The 18,784-nt window shown below is 35.0% G+C and overlaps 2 protein-coding genes and 1 long non-coding RNA gene across 3 annotated transcripts; 2 read left to right on the top strand and 1 right to left on the bottom strand.

Annotated features, from left to right (window-relative positions):
* Positions 1 to 382: 382 nt before the first annotated feature.
* On the top strand, positions 383 to 1,207 carry LOC127988120 (uncharacterized). The gene is made up of 2 exons (XR_008161508.1): positions 383 to 562; positions 930 to 1,207. It is a non-coding gene; the product is annotated as an uncharacterized LOC127988120 (long non-coding RNA).
* Positions 1,208 to 3,123: 1,916 nt separating this feature from the next.
* On the bottom strand, positions 3,124 to 7,426 carry LOC128014846 (osteoclast-stimulating factor 1-like). Its single transcript, XM_052598520.1, has 10 exons — positions 7,227 to 7,426; positions 5,378 to 5,424; positions 5,232 to 5,282; positions 5,059 to 5,122; positions 4,811 to 4,864; positions 4,620 to 4,727; positions 4,401 to 4,450; positions 4,162 to 4,240; positions 3,770 to 3,868; positions 3,124 to 3,687 (listed from the first exon to the last, which is right to left on the bottom strand). The coding sequence occupies exons 1-10, from the start codon at positions 7,258 to 7,260 to the stop codon at positions 3,629 to 3,631; spliced, it is 645 nt and encodes a 214-aa protein (XP_052454480.1). The 5' UTR covers positions 7,261 to 7,426; the 3' UTR covers positions 3,124 to 3,628.
* A 2,342-nt stretch (positions 7,427 to 9,768) lies between these two features.
* On the top strand, positions 9,769 to 16,914 carry LOC127988110 (proheparin-binding EGF-like growth factor). Its single transcript, XM_052590659.1, has 6 exons — positions 9,769 to 9,918; positions 12,715 to 12,888; positions 13,977 to 14,178; positions 15,222 to 15,380; positions 16,572 to 16,666; positions 16,750 to 16,914. The coding sequence occupies exons 1-5, from the start codon at positions 9,843 to 9,845 to the stop codon at positions 16,657 to 16,659; spliced, it is 699 nt and encodes a 232-aa protein (XP_052446619.1). The 5' UTR covers positions 9,769 to 9,842; the 3' UTR covers positions 16,660 to 16,666; positions 16,750 to 16,914.
* Positions 16,915 to 18,784: the final 1,870 nt, after the last annotated feature.

The following is an 18,784-nucleotide window of genomic DNA, read 5'->3' as shown; positions in this document are numbered from 1 at the left end:
TTTTTTGTTTTATGTGTTTTAAGGTCATTTTGTATAAATTCTATTCCAGGGAATAAATGCACTGATAAAGTGTATACCTTGAATGCGATGTAAGTCACATTGGATAAAAGTGTCTGGCAAAATGCATTAACATAAACGTTAATATTTTCAACATTCCACGAAAATAATCAGGATGACGTTTTCTAGTGTGATAAAGAATGTTCATTCATGCATACATTCCAATGTCAAAATCCAAACTCAATTTTAAGACCATTCGGCTATTGTACTAATCTGGCTCTTTAGCGCCACCATACGATTTAACCTTTAACTGCATGCTCGAACAAATGGTTGAGCACATCTATTTTATTGAGAGGAGTACCTAACTCAAGCTGATTGAGCCATCTCTACCATCTATTTGATTTATGTTATTCCCAAAACATCCACTAGATGTCAGAGTGTCAATCAACAGCACTTGTCACAATCCTTCTTCTAACATGATGTCAGAAACAAACATAGACAGTAAAAGAAAAGAAATCAACCCTTTCCATGTCCATGCTAGCCCTTCTTGGTGAAATTTTGCAAGGTAAGAATTTTTATTATTTTTTATATTAGACTGTAAGTGCCTTAACTTTACAAAATGATGTTACTTGGTACCATTAAAAACTTTAGTATGGTTTTAATAAATTTGCTGTGAAATAAACTTCTGATTATTCATAGCTATGAGTATGACACAGCTCTTGTTATTTCTCCATTAAAATACTGAGATAATTTCTTAAATGTTTTTTTTTTAGATATTTTTTAAAGTAAATATAATGAATTCTTAGAATTAATGTGTGGAAATCATAATTATCAATTACTTATTAAATGGCAAATGCTGATGTACTTACATTACTATAAATGTAAGAGATTGTCATTTATTTATTTGTTGTTGTTTTCTTAACAATTACTAGATGGATTTCAACAGTACAAGAACTTCAGGCCCATGTACCAGAAAACCCCCAAGGACTCTAATGCTGATCTCAGTTATCTTGATGACCTCAAACCTGTCTTGGAGTAACCCCAGCCCTGAACATTTTTAATTTCTCCATCATCTATCACACCTGATTCAACTCAGATTCACAATTCAGACCCTCCCACCTCTAATAAACATGGAGATGTTAGTCCCGTCCGAGAATTGGTACATGAAAATTGCAGATGTCAGGTGGTAAGAATCGAAACTCAAACGTAGTTTAGAAAAATAGTCCCGTCCGAATAGACGATCTGGATTATCATCCTGTCCAAGAAGAGGTAGCTGACAGTCTTTTTGAGTTCCTGGATGAAGATGATGCTCCCTCGACAGGCACATCCTCTACTAAGCTTCCAGGTTAGAAGAGTAGAAAAGGCAAACACACTCTAAAAAACTTTCCTTGACGGAGCCAGAGGATACCCCTGGCTGAAGACGTACACTGCACAGCATTGCTGTTTACAAAGAAGTGTTCATTTATCTAAAAAGATAGAAATAAAATCCTGTTGCACTACCACACTTGACGTCGTGTTTCTTGAATCATAAAAGCTTAAATTCCATTACATTACTATCTTTTGCTATTTTGTATTTTTTTGAACGCAGAAATAATGTAATGCGTTTGGTTTTGTTACTTTTAGTTATTTCTGTTATTTATTTTTGTTTATTGTTAAAAAAACAAGAAAACTTCCTGTGTGATTATGTTATGGCCTACTTCAATAAATAAAGAAGATTCGATATACAAAATTTTATTTTGATTTGTTTTTTTTATAAATTAGTATTATAGTTCATATTTTCTGATCTTTATAGTATTTGTGAATGAATTGCGGTATTTTTACTATTAAGTGACATATCAACCATTTGGTAGAGGCTGATATTAAAAAAATTATGGGATGTGTTGAAAAATGATAACTAGCAACATACACAGACAAGAAATGCAAACAAAAACTGTGCAGTTGAAGGGGTTAATTTAAAGCCCCTTGCTAACATACACATTCACTGTAATGTCTGAGCACAGGACTACGGTCAATATTAAGATTTAAAAACAAAATCATATAAATCACACCCTAAACCTGGTGATTTTTACCTTTGTTGCATTAGTGTATTGTTCAGTATCATTATTTAAAATGCACTTTCAGCAGCTGAGACGTGCAGAACAAATGGAGAAGTCAGCACATTATATCAGAACATACTTTTTTGTTGAATTGGCAAGATGTAACATGAGACCACTAAACTGCAGTAACTTTGAATGATCTTCCAGTAAATGTAATCGGTGGTCAATGACCTCCTTAAAGTTCCTATTTCAGAAATAAACTAATCTTCCGAAACAACTGAATACAAAATCACTCACTCGTAAGTGTTTATTTGACAGGTTAGTACTCCACTCTTATTCTCTCTCTCTATATATGTATATAGAATAAGCGTGGAGTAGTAACCTGTCAAATAAACACTATTATTTAATTTCTTTGCCATGAATCGCGTTGCTCTCAAAACCAAGAGTTCATGAAAAGCGGCACAAACTACGCAAACATAATTTAATAAGGACCACACCACAAACACGTCTGTTTTTAAGCCAAATGGAAAAAGAGAATAGATTGGAACAAGGTTTGTGGTTGACCTGACATCATGTTTTAATTAAAAAACAGGGATCTGAAAATCATTCTGTCATCATTTACTCACAACATGTATGAATCTTTTTTTCGGCTGAACACAAAAGTGGGTAACCAAACAGTTTCTGTTCACCATTGACTTCCGTAGTCATTTTTATGAGAAGTCAATTTATATGGAAGTCAACCAGCAACTTTTTGGTTACCCACATTCTTCAAAATCTCTTCTTTAAAATTCATCAGGAGGAGGAAACTCCACCAACTTGGTGTGTAAAGAACAGAATTTTAATTTTTGGGTGCACCATCCCTCGAAAACGTTTAAAATGAAAGCATTTCTCTAATTGCACTATGAAGATTCATTCATTTCGGAGAATAAGGTTTCTAAAGTGTCCCCCGTGATGAATAGCACATGATAATATGATAAAAAATTATGCATAATGGTAAAACACTAAAATACATTCACACAAAATGTCTTTAAAAAATTAATGCACACAATGAAAAAAAGAAAATAAATGAAAAAAAAAAAGGCAAACACCATTATATTCAAGCTGCAAGCTTGAGACTTGCATATCAAGCGAAGGCCACGCTGGTTTATTTGCATAGTTATAACACTCAGATTTACATGCATCTCAGAAGCTCATCATCAAGCACATATCTCTCTCACACACACACAGTCAAACAGGTAAAACACTCAAACACACACACGCGCATAAAATTTTTGGAATAAAAAGACCCGGTGCATTCTGGGCGAACTCCCTGTTAAAAAAGGCACTTTAAAATCAAAAAGACAGTTCTGTGGAATAAATACAGTTAAGAGAGGAGCAGCAAACAGAAGAACAAATGTTCACCGTGTCCAACCTAAACATGTACAGCAATACGTTTACAGTGAACTGGAAAGAAGAAGAAAGAAGACAACCAGCTTTCACATCACCCCCCCCCCCCAACCCTTGTAAGTAATCTTTCTCGCACATATAATCTGATCTATATACATGTTGTGTTGGCGTGAACGTAGGAATGAATGGACATTAGTGCTGCTCTTCTCTCAGTCAGAGTCTTCATCATCCAGATACTCCTCGGCGTTACTGTGGGTGCGGAGAATCACTGCAGATTCAACAGAGAGAGACAGTTAAGTGTGAATCTCTCTCACAGGAAGGTAACTGAAAGGAGACGCCTTGTGACTCACCTCCTCCCAGCTTCCTCTTCAGCAGAGAGGCACACTGTGCATTGGTGGCCATATCCAGAGCGGTCTTCTTCTCATTGTTAAGCACGTCTGTCCTGGCATCTAGAATAGCACAGATGCAAGATAAACAATGTAGAAAACCATGCAGGTACAGATATATATAAAAAAAACATGCATTTGTACATTTCAATTAGAAATGGAGTCGTGATTGATTTGAACCAGAACTACATCACTCCTGTTAAGGCTTAGTGCAAGAATGTTTTACAACTCTTTTTACACAGATATTTCTTGTGTTCATGTGTCATATTTCACTATTCTCACATAATCCATGTAAGGTAATGCAGTTGTATTTCTGTTGAACTATATAAGAAGGGGAAAAAAAATAATTCACTCACTTTTATTAAGCAACATTTCAGCGATATCGGAGTAACCCTTCCAGGCAGCTGCGTGTAGAGCCGTGTCTCCCAGTTTATTCTGTTGAGGAAATTAACATAATATTTATTACATTGAGTCAAATATAAAGAACACTGCTTCCGTTTCAGTCACTTTTGCATCCTCTGTAAGCTGATCTCACTGTGCATTTGAAATGCATTCGATCTCGAGAAGAGCGATCGATCAGAAACACCAGATTTACCTGCTGATTGAGCTCACAGTTCGGCTGACTCAGCAAAATCTCCACCACATCTAAAAGAAATAAAACCCATAAACACACAATAGGTGAAATCTTTGTCATTTGTTTGATTTTTAAGTTCCATGTTATTGGACAAAACAAGCTTAAAGAGTTCTCATAGGCTGTAAGTTTGTGCACAAATATGTGAAAACACTTAACACTTTTTGTGTGTGCATCTTTTACCTTTATGTCCTCCGTGGCAGGCCCAGTAGAGAGCGGTGTTCCCGGCTTTGTCCAGTCCGTTGATGCCAACCTTATTATCCAAACACTCTCTGAGCCAGCTCAGATTACCTGCATTCACACACACAAAACATTTGATCGTTCCACCGTGTTGTCAAATAAACAAAATGCTAGACAGGTTTCTATTTGGTTACCTCGCTTGGCTGCTTCATGCATGGGGTTGTCAATGGACTCTGCTTGCTCAGCCACTGGAAAAAGGCAAATCTCATCAAGATAAGAATGATACACCTACTACAGGATACTTTTAGCCAGTTTTTTGTCTTCCAGGCTAATTTAAGTCAAGCTTTGGAAAGTAATGGCACATAATAAAGCATAAAAAGAGAACTTGAGTTTGAATTTTGTTCCAAGATGTTTTAGTAAAGTAGGTTCTAGTTTGCCTTACCATAATTACTGGGAATAAGACCAGTCCTTCCCCGGCATGTCCCCTTCCACCAGTTACTGTCACTCTGAAAATAAACCCAGCAATCAGTGCAAAATCCCCAACACTGCCATGACTATAACGCTCTTTATCACAGGAGGAACTATCAGTACTTCCAAGCGAGATCGTAAACTTACTGTATCCGAGATGTACAAAATATCTCCTTCCTCAAAGTACAGTTCATCTGGCTGAAAAAGAGGAAAATATTCACGATGAGCTCGATTCAGGCGGGCTAAAACAACCTACACAAATGGGAAAGAGAATAAGTAAGAAGGAAACTCACCGTCCTTGGGTCAAAGGTGAATAAAGCCCTGTACACCTTGACCTGGCCTGTTGAAAACATCAGTAAATCAGTAAATATTTCACCTGTTAAATCTCATCTTCACCCATCAGCCCAACCATATAAAACACCGCCCCATCTACAACCAGGTATAGTATCACAGAACTAAACGCAGCTCGAATCACATAAAACAGAAAAGTGTCCAAGCCAGAGGAACCCAACCCCTGAGGTCTAAATGTATAAATACACAAAACACTACATGCACAACAAAGGGCATTTCCTGACCACAGAGGTATTTCGAGTTGCTGTATAACAAATAAAGTAGAAGCCCTGCTGAGCGGGATCCAAGCGGCCCCTCCTGAACTTCCAGATCAGACTCTGAAATGGAAAAACTGGCCTCCACTGGATAAAATCATTCTGCTTGCCCCTGACTAACAATCAATCGTTAAGAAGTGTAGAACTCACTTCAACCAGTCGCAAATCTTCTCTGCAATACCGACAATAAGATGTTTCTCAAAGTTCCCCTAGAATCTACACCACATTTTATTATTATACTTTTAGTGTAAAAGTTTGGCCACTACTAAACAATACTGTGTTAAGAATTCCAGACATCCCATCCCACCCAATTGGTCAGATTTGCATGCTGGATCTCACAGACCCATATCCTGGACTTAAAGGACATCCTACGACTTACATTTAGCAGACGCTTTTATCCAAACGATTTACAAATGAGGACAACGGAAGCAATCGAAATCAACAAAAGAGCAATAATACACAAGTGCTATAACAAGTCTCAGTTTGGTGTAATGCAGTACACATAGCAAGGGATTTTAAATCATATAATAAATAAAAATAAAAAATTTTTTTAATTAAATTAACATAATACAATAAAAAGTCTTGAGACGAGATCAACACAAAGTTCAGTTTTCTAAATAACTGGTTCTTTGGAATCCAAAATAAATTTGTGACCATTTAGACCAATCAAGTGATTTTGCAAGAGGGAATGGCACTATTAATAAAAAAAAAAAATAATAAATAGTCATACTGAGACTAGTTCTGCAGTCTAAAGATTTAGGTACTGTTGTAACAAAAAGCAGAAATAAAACATTTGATCAGTTCTGCAAATCGGTTATTGGTAGTTTTAATACGAAAATAACATGCAATGTGCCAGTAGTGAAAAGATCATATTGGTCCTTTCTCTACCTTTGACCGTGGATAAAACACCAGTCCAAATGTCATGTTATTTCGCACACATAAGCACAGCTCTTTCATATGGGGAAGTAACTGTGATACAATAGCTGTGACACAAAAATCTAGTCAACATTTTTGGGCATTATATAAACTATTTATTTAATTCCAGAACGCACCGAATATATATCTTTTACTGTCTATGCCAAAAACGCGTTTACGCAGAACAAACGTGCGCATGCAGTGGCTCTGAACCACATCCAAACGCTAGCGAGGGCGATTTTCTCCACTGGTGGAAAAGGCTTTTACTATTTTTGTCTATTTCTTTGACCCTTTAATCTAAGATGTATTCTTTTTTCTTTGCGCATGTTAACCGGTGACAGGCGTTAAAAACGCGTAAAAGCGCAAAGAAAGTTACGTTGCATTCATTGCGTTGCGCTGGAGAAAAGCCAAACTCCACCCGCAGGAGAAAGTTCACCAAGCCCCAGAATTGCATGCTCTTATATACATTTCACTGCACGGCATCGGAAACCATCGTGTTTGTATAGCTATCAGACAAATAAACAACGCAAAAACGTATGGATGGATGGATGGATAATGAAAGTTTAGTAGGTTTACCGAGGCAACGTTAACGTTAGGCTTTTCCTCCACGCGCACCTCTTACCTGGTTTAGCTGGTTTGGGGGGAGGCTTTGACATTTCTGAACTTTCCAAGACTTTTAAAGAAGACTTCCGAGTTGTTTCAGATAATAATACGTAAAAACGGTGTTAAAAACTGTTAAGAATGCAAATGAAACAGTGTGTCGCTGCTGTCTTTCTTTAGGCGCTGTCAATGAGGAAGCGTAAAGGAGCCCAATGCGGAAAACCAGCACTGCGCATGCGCAGAAGTCTGAAATTTCGTATTACCCGTATGACATTTTACTATGGTAACATAACAAATAGTTACTACAAAAAATGCCATGTTGCATATAAAACTATTTTTTTCAAACTTAGATATAAATCTATTTGCTACAAATAATAAACCATATAGAACTGATATATTTATTACTTTTAATAATGATTTATGTACTTGAGTTTTATTTCAATTATGTAGCCTAGTCAATGACAAAACTGCAAATGATTTTTGCAATATGGAAAATAACATTTCTATTTTCTATTTATATAAATGATTGTTGAAATGATTGAATGAGGTTTGATGTAAGTCTAGATTTAGGGAATGTAGCTACTACTAAACATTTTCTAAACCTTCATTAATAACATCAACCAACATTTACGAATTACACAGTGCTTAACAGTAGTTTATACAATAACAAAACATCACTGACAAATATAAAGATAAACTTGTCTTTTCAGACCGCACGGTCAAATAGTATTAAGATAATCTAAAGAAATCAGTTAACAAATGCAGGACATTTTTCTGCACTTTAAAAGAAAATACTTTTAATACCTTACTCACAAATAAAACCTTGAGAATGCATGCAAACCTCTAGACTTGTGAGGAAACACATAACTCTGGTCTGCACCAACAAGTTGGTTTACATTGCATGCATGTTTTTAGGAGCTGCCTCAAAATAGATCTGCTTTAGCTATTTCTGTTTGAAAAAACTTTAGCATTAAATCTACCGTACGTATAGACCTGTCTATTATGTGAGTTCTGAGCTAAAAAAGGATGTCCGATGTTATCACTGAATACCTACACATGAAATTTTAAGGCGTCTTCCATATGAACAGAATGCAAACTCATTCTTATCTTGGTGAAATTGACCTCTGTACACATTCTCACTACATTTTTGTACATAGTACAGTGTAAAATGCATTGCTTTTAATTAAAAGTTAAACGTTTATCGCTTTGGATAAAAGCGTCTGCTAAATGCATAAATGTAGATATAAAAGGGGTGAATACAAGTGGTGTCTCAAAATATCTTCTACTCTTATTTAAATTCTGGTTAGCATCTAATGGGGTGTCTATGGTGTTAACGGTTCAGGGTCATTAGCTGTAATTCTCTTATTTTTGGTGCTCTTTAGAAACTCATTGCCATGCAGATGTGAGGGACGTGTTGCACAGCAAGCGACTCAAGCAGAATTTAAAATGCACAAACACGTTTATTCATGGCTTCATCTAAGACAGTGGTTTTCAACCTGTGGTCTCACTGCTGACCGCATACACATACTGTATACACACTGCAAACACCTGAGGCACCGCTACAATTAATGAGCTCTATGAACAATGCATGGCAAAAAAGAAAAAAAAGTCCCTGTATACAGGATTTTTTTTTTATGTATTTTTTTTGCCACAAGTCTATACATTTTTTTACATCTTCACTATAGTGATAATTTTGACTTATGTCTGTTCTAGAGATGTTACAACTTTTTGATAAATCTGATTGGTTTTCTTTTGGAAATATGTTTCAAATTAATCCTGAATGCATTTATGACTGTAAAAGCACAATTGCAAAATTGATCAAAAAAAATCGCGATAGTTTTTTTTTTTTTTTTTTTTTTTTGTCCATATCGCACAGCCCTAGTTTATTCAATAAATATAGTTTAAAATCTAGCTTCTGAGTAGCCTACTAAGTTATTAACCCAACAATAGCGGGGTCAGTTAATTTTTTTGAAGTGGGCCGCGCAAACATATGTGTTTGGTTGTGTGGGCCGCGAGTTGAAAAAGGTTGGGAACCACTGATCTAAGAAAACCAGTTGTTCTTCCAGCTACCGCTCTTCTGTAGAACACCAGTTTTTTGGTCTCAAATTTCAGGGACAGTAACCATAGTTTAATGACCCATGAGGCCGTGTTCACACATAGGCACAAAATGTGTGCACTGGTGGTATTTTGGCTTCTATCATTATCAGTTCATTCATTCTTTTAATTCTTTTTATTCCAGACGTGATGTGTCTCATATTCCATCCCAGATATTTCAAAGATCCTAGGCCAAATTCAGTTCCAGTGACTCCTACATTTAAACTGACCATTAAAATAAAAACATTAAAGTTTATATATTGCATATTTTTATATCCCATTCAAATCTCAACAGCCGATAACACAGTGGAGGTAGAGTATTATAAACATTCAGCATCACAGCTCAGTGACGTGAAATGGAAAATGAATCTCACTTGATGACTTGTGTGTGAATGATCAGTGGATGTATTCTACAGGTGGACTCTCGTCAAACATTCACCTTACAAAAGGCGCCTACAAACACACACATTATCTGTGTGTGTGTGTGTGTGTGTGTGTGTGAATGGAAACCTCCCTATAAAAGCTCCTCCTGGACAATAAGTACATGACAAACAGAAACTCAGCACAGAACTCAGCTGCCATGAACCTACAGCGCCTCTCCTCTCTGCTGCTCTGTGTCGGTGAGTTGCCTTTCCTCCATCCTGAACTGACCCTGTCTTATATTAGTTTTGACCTGTCTGCTTCAGGTGTGCCACGGTAATAAAAAACCTGGAAATCGTAGGGGAATTAAAACAGTTATTTCATTTATAACTGACATTTATTTACAATCATTTAATATTGTGGGATTTTTCTACGTGTGAATATATGTGTTTCTAGCCATGCCTTGCTCTTAAAATATTCAAATTGCTAAGAAATTATTCATTTTGATCACAAATGTAAAAACAAATATTTGCCCAATGATAAAGGTAGCAACTGGAAAAAATCCAGAAAAGTCTAAAGTGTTTGAAATTGCAAGATATTCTCTTCCATGTTCACTGTAAATTATGTGCAGTCATTATTTACTGGTTTACTGTACTTTAATTTCACTTTGACATCTGACAGAAGACAACCGCCTGACGAATATGAAAGCCTGCTAGATAGTAAGTCTTGCTGAGGGAAGTGTGGTATTGTGTTTGTGTCTCCAGACAGGCAGGGTTTGGGACATTGACTCGACCTGTACTAACATGCCTCTGAATAGCTGTGAGCTCCGGCTTTTCCCATAGAGGTGTATGATGCCAGAACAGCACACAGTTTAAATCTCGGCTCTCTGTTGTCATGTTCGACGTCACAAAGTGTGTATTGTTCATGGCAAAGGACGGAGGACACGGGCGTCACAGTGCTGTGTTAAATATATATTTAGCTTTGCGAACTAGTGTTATAAAGGTCATCCCTGAACACAATAATAGGTGTGAGTGTGTGTGTGTGTGTGTTTGTGTGTGTGTGAATTTCTTTGAATTAAATGCAGGATTCCAGTCAGTAGGAGGGTTCAGATCAAATGCATTTACTCAGACATTCTCACTGTAGACTTGTTTGACGGCAGCTGTTGCCAAATGATACCTGTGAGAAGGGCACATTTAAAATTCCATTGAATTGCCAAATACCTATTTATTAGAGTAAAGATAGCACATGCATGCTTTTCAAGCAAAATGTCTGACAACAAAGTTTGTTGTTTAATATAGTGATGTTCTAAAATAAAGCTATATTTATAGATAGTAATAGATGCTAATAGATAATGTGATGAAGAATAGAATATGTGCAGAATAAAATGGCATGCAGAATTATAATTAGTGCTTGATAGAGTGGATTGGATTGCCACACACCCAGGGCTGGTGGAAAATTCTCTCTTGCAGTTTTCAGACAATGGCACCAATTCAAGCCAAGAGGAATTCAAACGGATGCTTTTTCCATGTCTTTTTGTTCATTATTCCAAATACAAACAAGGTTGACTTTTTTTCAAAACATGATGATCAAAGCTTACTCCACCTATGCAACAACGCTACCATGGTTACGTAGGATTCAACCAACAGATGCTGGCTGTGTTTCGGTATGGGTGTAGTCCTTCACGTTCACATTCAGGTCTGACTCCATTCTGCTAAATAACGCCCACTTTTTTGTCTTTCTTTTTTTTGATCCCAATCAATTCCTGATGGATAAAATCAAGTCCCAGCCTACATTCTTTCTTGCTGAATAGCATGTTTCACTGTAGAAATTAATCACATGGGTTGTGAACATTGAGACCTCCTGAGATGCAAACACTGTTTTATGTTGTCATTATGAAATAATAGCCCAAAAAATATACATTTTTTTATGGAATAGTTATTTTTTTTCTTTTTTCTTTTTTTTTTTTTTAATATATAGCACTTTTGAATTATTACAATTGTGTATGAAATGTGCTATATAAATAACCTGCCTTGTCTTGCTTTGCATGGAGGCCAAAAAAAAAAAAAAAAAAAAAAAAAAAAACAATCCTCAGTTTTATTCAGAAGCCAAATTTTGGTGCAGTTGCTAATATTTAAATGGCTAAAAAGTAAGATGTTAGCTTTAAACTTAAATCTTTTTATCAGAACAGCAGAATGTATGAAATGCATATAAATATCAGTTGTCACTCTGTATCTACAGATAATATGTCTTAGGTGATATTTAAATGCTTAGTTTTATGATCAAAGCTCTGTAGCTTTTATTGTGGGGGCGAAACCATATAATGCAATGCAATACAATGATGTTTGAGAAATTACATATTTTCCACATTTTCATTTAAACATAATTTTCTTAGTCAAAATCATTGTTTTATTAATCATAAGTGCCATTCTTCATGTAGAAAATGTAATCTCAGACATGTAAACTGAGGTTAAAGGATTAATTCACAGCTGACAATATGGGGTTGGTGAAGAATTGTTGGCAAAACTTGCCAATCGACCTTTAATAACTGGTCTGTATGGGTCCTGAGCAGTTGGGTTATTTATATGTGCATCATACTGTACCTGTCATTATATTGTGTATTTTAGCATGAATGGAACTCTGTGTCAATCGTATCAGATTCTGTGCTATGTATTTTATAAGCAGGTGTCCAACAAGACAAGTAGACATAAATGACTCTAATGATGGATTGCATTTGCAGCAGGTGCAGCTTTACCTCATATAACCTCAACTTTTCCACTGGCTTATGTCTTTTCCCTCTCTCTCACACATACACAGTTAATCTGCTCAGTACAATAAACATGGGGTGTTTACAGGATGACTCAACATCAACTGCCACATTAGCAGATTAGCCTCTCTTTATATCTGCTAATTGAGGTTAATGTGTTATTGTGATATGACGAAGCATTGGATCCTGTTATTATGTGCAAACTGGGCCGAAACTAAATACAAATCAGCATTCCTCCCAAAGCTGTTACTACATTTCTGCTGTGATTCATAGTGTGTGTTTCTGTGTGTAGTTTGCAGTGCAGTTTTCACCGTAACGACAGCTGCTGCTCACACATCTGCACTGGGTCATGTGACCGTGATGTCATCATCGGGGGAGGGGCTTCAGAGCGCCATGGGTGAAGATTTGGAATCTGATGATGATCAGGATCCATCGGTTATGTTCAGTGATCCAACTTTGGTTAAAGGTACAGTCAAACAAACCCGTCCACTTGCTTGACAATCTCCCGCAGACGTCTGTTTTTCTTAGAATAAGATAATCATAATTACTGACCGTAATAACACCTTTGGCAATTTAATTAAATGCATCATTTATGATTATGAACTACAAAGGTTCAGAAATTAACTTATACATTATATGAATTTAAACACTGTTTCATTGTACTACCAATAAGTGAATTTCTAAGAACAAACTGTTCATATTTCACTCTAAAATAAAAATAAGAATGCTTAGTGAATAAAATGAAACTATAAACGTGTAAATTAATTGCATGCAATAAAACAAAAGTGTGTGACAGAATTGTGTTGCATTAGTTCATTTTAATTAAATAAATTAAACAAGCAACAAGTGTAGAGATATTTAGTGAAAAAGACCGTACTTGCATCACTGTTTTTATGGCAACATTAATTAAACTTTTAAAACTCAAAGTGTAGAATACAAATGCCAAAAACATTAAAGTATGAATCTTCCGGAAATCAAAGTCAGTAAAGGAGGAATTAAGATGTCATTATTTACAAAAATATTGTTTGTTCTTAGATTAAGCTAATTATTACTGACTGGAATAACACCTTTTGGTGTTTTAATTAGGACATTAAATGTATAATTAAATAACTATTAACAAACTACTTTTGTTGTAATAATATAACCGAACGAATCTTAATCCAAATAAAAAATATGCAAGTATAATCTGCACACTCTCTGTATTCAGTAGCAAACAAAGCATGCTGGGAACGGGAAATTCCTTGTCCAGTTTCTGTACATTACTGGCAAGAAATAATATTCATGCAATTCCAATGCAACTTACATTAACTCGATATATATATATTTCTGAACCTTTGTAGTTCATTAATGATGAATTAAAATGAATCTCATGCAATAAAACTAAATGCTGTGACAAAATGATGAAGAAAGTGCTGCATTAATAAACTGAGCAAACAACAAGTGTGGAGATATTTAGTGAAAAAGACCACTTAAGAACATTAAGGAAAATTCAAAGTGTAGAAAGCAAACATTCTCACACACATTAAAGTTTCTCATACATCTTGTGTCTTCCAGTAACCCAAGTCAGTAAAGGAGACGAGCAGAATCACAAACGCTCTGGGCACAAAAAGAACAAAGGAAGAAGGAAGAATAAAAATATCACTCCTGTTCAGCCGAATCACAGCCCCACCGCTGACCCCTGCCTGACCTCTCACGTGGACTACTGCATCCACGGCCACTGCACATACCTGCACGGCCTGAGAGAGCCTGTCTGTGTGTGAGTGACTCTTATACTGAAGCTTGTTTCCCCCACGGGATAAGAAATAAAAAGGTAAATGGGACATTTTATCTCACAATTCAACTTTCGTTCTTACAGTTCTGAATTTACATCTGACCATTTCTCAGAACTGTTAGACATAAACTCAGAATCGTTTGATATAAACGCTGAATTGTGAGATTTAAGCTTGAGAATAGTTTGAGTCAGAATTGTGAGACAATTACCTTTATTTTATGATGTAAAAACAATTGCATGATGTAAACCCAGAATTCAGAGGGGGAAAAAAAATCTGAATTGTAAATATAAACTCAGAATTGCGAAATGTAATTACTGAGTTTATATCTTGCAATTCTGACTCTTTTTCTGAGAACTGGAAAATATGATCTCAGAATTGTGAGATACAAAGTCAAATTACCTTTTTCATTTTTTATTTAATGGTAGAAGCAAAAAAACCAAAAAAAAGTATGAAATTAAAGTTCTAAGAAATAAATTCAGAAATGCAAGATATAAACTTTACTCTGTGAGATATAAACTCGAAACTGCCAGTAAGAAAGCACGAATTTTAAGGTTTATGTCTCACAATTCTGATTTTTTTTCTAAGAATTACAAGATATAAACTCAGATTTGTGAGATATAAATCCTATATGTATTTGTTATTTCATGGTGGGAACAAAATTAAATAAATCACAAGAATTAAATGCAGAAATTCTGAGAAAACACACATTTTTGTGAGAGAAAAATGAGTCTGAATTTATAGTTTATGTCTCCAAATTCCGAGTTTAAACATCAATTCTTTCTTTTTTCTGAGAATTGCAAGATTTACACTCAGAATTCCGAGACTGCGATTCAGAATTCTAATATATAAAAATCACAAGAATTGAGAAATAAACAGTCGCACCTACCTTTTTTTATTTATTCCATGGCAGAAACAGGCTTCTATACTTCTCTGCATGCACACAGCATAGAATTCACATATAATTAATGAAATTCAGTCAACACTGCATTATGGTTGTGTTCAAGTAATGGAAGTCTGATCATTTCAGATGTAAGAGAGGTTATGATGGGGAACGCTGTGGGATCCAGCTGCTCGGGACGTCTCGAGACGATAGCAGCACAGAAACGACCCACACCGCGCTCGTCATTATGGCTGTGGTCCTGTCAGTCATCAGCTGCCTAGCCATCCTGCTCATGGTCTGCGTGCAGTAAGTACATTCAGTGCTAAACATACACCCCCACACACTCATTCATCTTTCACACTCCTGAGATATAGTTGGCACATATTGTGACAGCAGTTTGGACACACCTGTTCATTCTTTATTACTATTGTAAATCATAATAAGTCATTGATACTATGAAATAACTCTACCTAGCTAACGTTCCAATTACATTTCTAAAAAACATGAAAAGTTTGTTTTTACATCACTTACCCCCATGTCATTCTAAACCTGCAAAAGCTTTGTTAGTCTTGGAAACACAATGAAAACCGGGCGGCTTGTGACTGTCCCATTCACTGCCAAGTAACTTAAACAGTCAAGGTCCACAAAAGTATGAAAGACATCATCAGAATAGTCCATTTGCCATCAGTGGTTCAACTGTAACGTAATGAAGCGACGACAATACTTTTTGTACCCGAAGAAAACTATCTCCTCTGTGTCTCTCTGCATCACCGTAGCGCCATTTTGGGGAACATCCACTGAACTCAAACTGCGTATGCTCTTCTGTGTCAGCCGCGCTGCACGGATGCACTGTTTTCATTCAAATCAAAGAGTAAATACACATGGAAAACATGTCCTTGTGTCTCCGCCGACATAGAGATGTGGAGAGATAAAGAGGAGACGAATTGTTGAATAAAGTCATTATTTTGGTTTTCTTCCCATACAAAAAGTATTATCATTGATTCTAATCATTCATAAACAACAGATAACTTGTCGCCCACATCAATGCTACATCATTCCCCTCATCCCCATAAGAAACCGGAACTACTTTCAGGTCTCTCGGAATCTCGTTTAAAGAAATTAAAATCTCTAGCGATAATTATAATGGTTGCTACTTGCTATGGATCTGTATAATCTCTACGGATTATATATAATCAAACTCGCTTTATAGGCTACAGGTTGTGTGATTAAACGTATGCATCTTTGATGAGAAGATCGGATCATTTTAATGAATATCATTCCAAAGAATGAACAACCCAATGACTTAGATTAGATTTTTTTTTTTTTTTTTTTTTACTATAATGCAAATTCAACATATAAGAAGAAATAGGCCTAACAATATACTCATAAAGCCTAACTATCAAGCAAAGTACAATGAAAAGAAATAAGAGTAGATTTGAGAGAATTTGACAGAACCATGTACTAAATATGTTTTTTTTTTTTGATTTTATATTGCAGCTATAGAACACATCAACCCTTTCAGGTGGCGTTCCTGAGCTCCACCGATGAGAGAGAGAAACTAGAGAAAAAGAACATTGTGGTGTGAAGAGGAAGTACGATCGAGTCTTTATTTATGGGTTGCTAAATATAAGATTTTTATGTGTGGTGTTTAATAAAAGCATTGTTTTTGTTTCAGGTAGAAGTCATGCTGCTGTCACTGGTCTGGAGTGCACTACAGATATATTGCACATAGAATAATATAATAAAACCTATTGTAATAATGTATTTATTCTTTGTACCTATTTATTAACAAATTATATAATTTCCTTAGTATTTGTAATAGTATTTTGATAATAAAACAAAACTTATGTTTATTTGATATGTGATATTCATGTACACATAAGATTTGTGTCTTTCTTTCACTCATTTTCTTCCATTTTCTTTTTCAGGGCATTCTTGTAAAACATTAAGAGTTATAGTTATATCTGATAGAACTATATTGATGGCAATATTTTGCAGTGCAACCCTAAAGAAAGAGGACAGATGGCTGGGATCTTTCTGTTTTCTTAATAAATTTCTGTTTTCTGAAATAAAGTACCAGAAATACCAGACGAGGCACTAAAATGGAAAGGATTAATGCTGTTTTTTAGTATAAGGAATTCATATTTAAGTCTTTAGACAGTCTGTCAAAGAGGTGAAAACAATAATCTTACAGCTATGAGAGTTATTCACATATGAAAGCAGACGTCCATCACTTTCCATCAGGTGGAGTCTGAGGAGCCTCTCCCTGCAATTTTCTGCAAAGTTTCCAATCATCTTTAATCCTTATGTTTCATAACATAATAGAAGATTATATAAATACAGATCAATCTAAGGACCCACTGTCTTGGATGTTTATTGTGACTTCACAAGTGATCTTGAAGACCTTGATTAGCTGGTTCAGGTGTGTTTGATTAGGGTTGGAGCTAAACTCTGCAGATCCCAAAAGACAGAGCTATTAAATACGTGCCATGTTGCTGGTTGTGACTGAAAGAGTATAGTTTAAAACCATTACATGATATTATAATAAACAGATTATTAGTTGTATTTTAAATAGGTAAAATTTTCATTAATATATTTTTGGCTTAAATATTCATATAATAAGACTCAATATTTTTATTCGTCATATACACAATTATATAGAGCATATATAACCAGCAGTGAAATTTGAGTCAGTTCTGCTCCATGGACAGTGCAATTATTAAGGAATACAACACATTTTTCTTTTTCAAAATATACATAAATCTAGCTATGAAATAAATAAATAAAAGTAAACAATAAAAATAAGAATAAAATATAAAAAATATGTATACTGTAGAATTAAATATATAATGGAAAATAATGTGCATGAAAGTACACTGTATTCTTAAATATTTAGATACCAGGACAGGGATGTAATAAAATATTATTATTCATAAAATATGATATGTTGGAAAATACATCATGTTTGTTAATGACAAATATTAAGAAGTGCTACCATATTAACACATCTATACTGTAGCATGATAAATAAACCTGTAAATGTATTTAAGTTGTGCAAGGACTTTTAAGTGTTTTCTCGAGACTACAACAAGTTAACTGTGACCTCTTCTGGTCATAAAGTGAACAGAGATCTGGAAATACATTTATGAAGCAGGTAAAGATGACCAGACATTAATTTGTATCAGAATGTTTGTGTTCTAGACATTTGGAGGCTCTACGGGCAAAATTCATGTTGGATTCCTAACATCTTTATTTATACACCATTTGATTTTACATTTTGTATATTTTTACTTATACAAAAGTGTCAAAGGTTTGGACACATTCAAATGTTTTTGAAAGAAGTCTCTTATGCTCATCAGGCCTGCATTTATTTGATTCAAATACAAGTTGTATTGTGAAATATTATTACAATTTAAAATAATATTTTTCTATTTTACTATACTTTAAAATACCATCTATTTCTGTGATGCAAACTTGAATCTTCATCAGTCAGTACTTCATTCTTCAGGGTCACATGATCCTTCAGAATTATATTATGTTGATTCGTTATCAATGTTAGAAACAGTTGTGCTTAATATTTATTTTATAACCTGTGATACTTTTTTGATGATTAAAAAGTTTTTTTTTTTTTAAGTTTAAACTTTGCTTTATCGCTTAATGTAATGCTTAATTTAAAAAGTTTGAGTTGTGAAGAGTTTACGCTAAAATTA

This window comes from Carassius gibelio, chromosome A5 (assembly GCF_023724105.1).
Source record: "Carassius gibelio isolate Cgi1373 ecotype wild population from Czech Republic chromosome A5, carGib1.2-hapl.c, whole genome shotgun sequence".
NCBI classification, from domain to species: Eukaryota; Metazoa; Chordata; class Actinopteri; order Cypriniformes; family Cyprinidae; genus Carassius; species Carassius gibelio.
The sequence above is the reverse complement of the archived record's forward strand: the minus strand, read 5'-3'. Positions and strand labels throughout refer to the sequence as shown.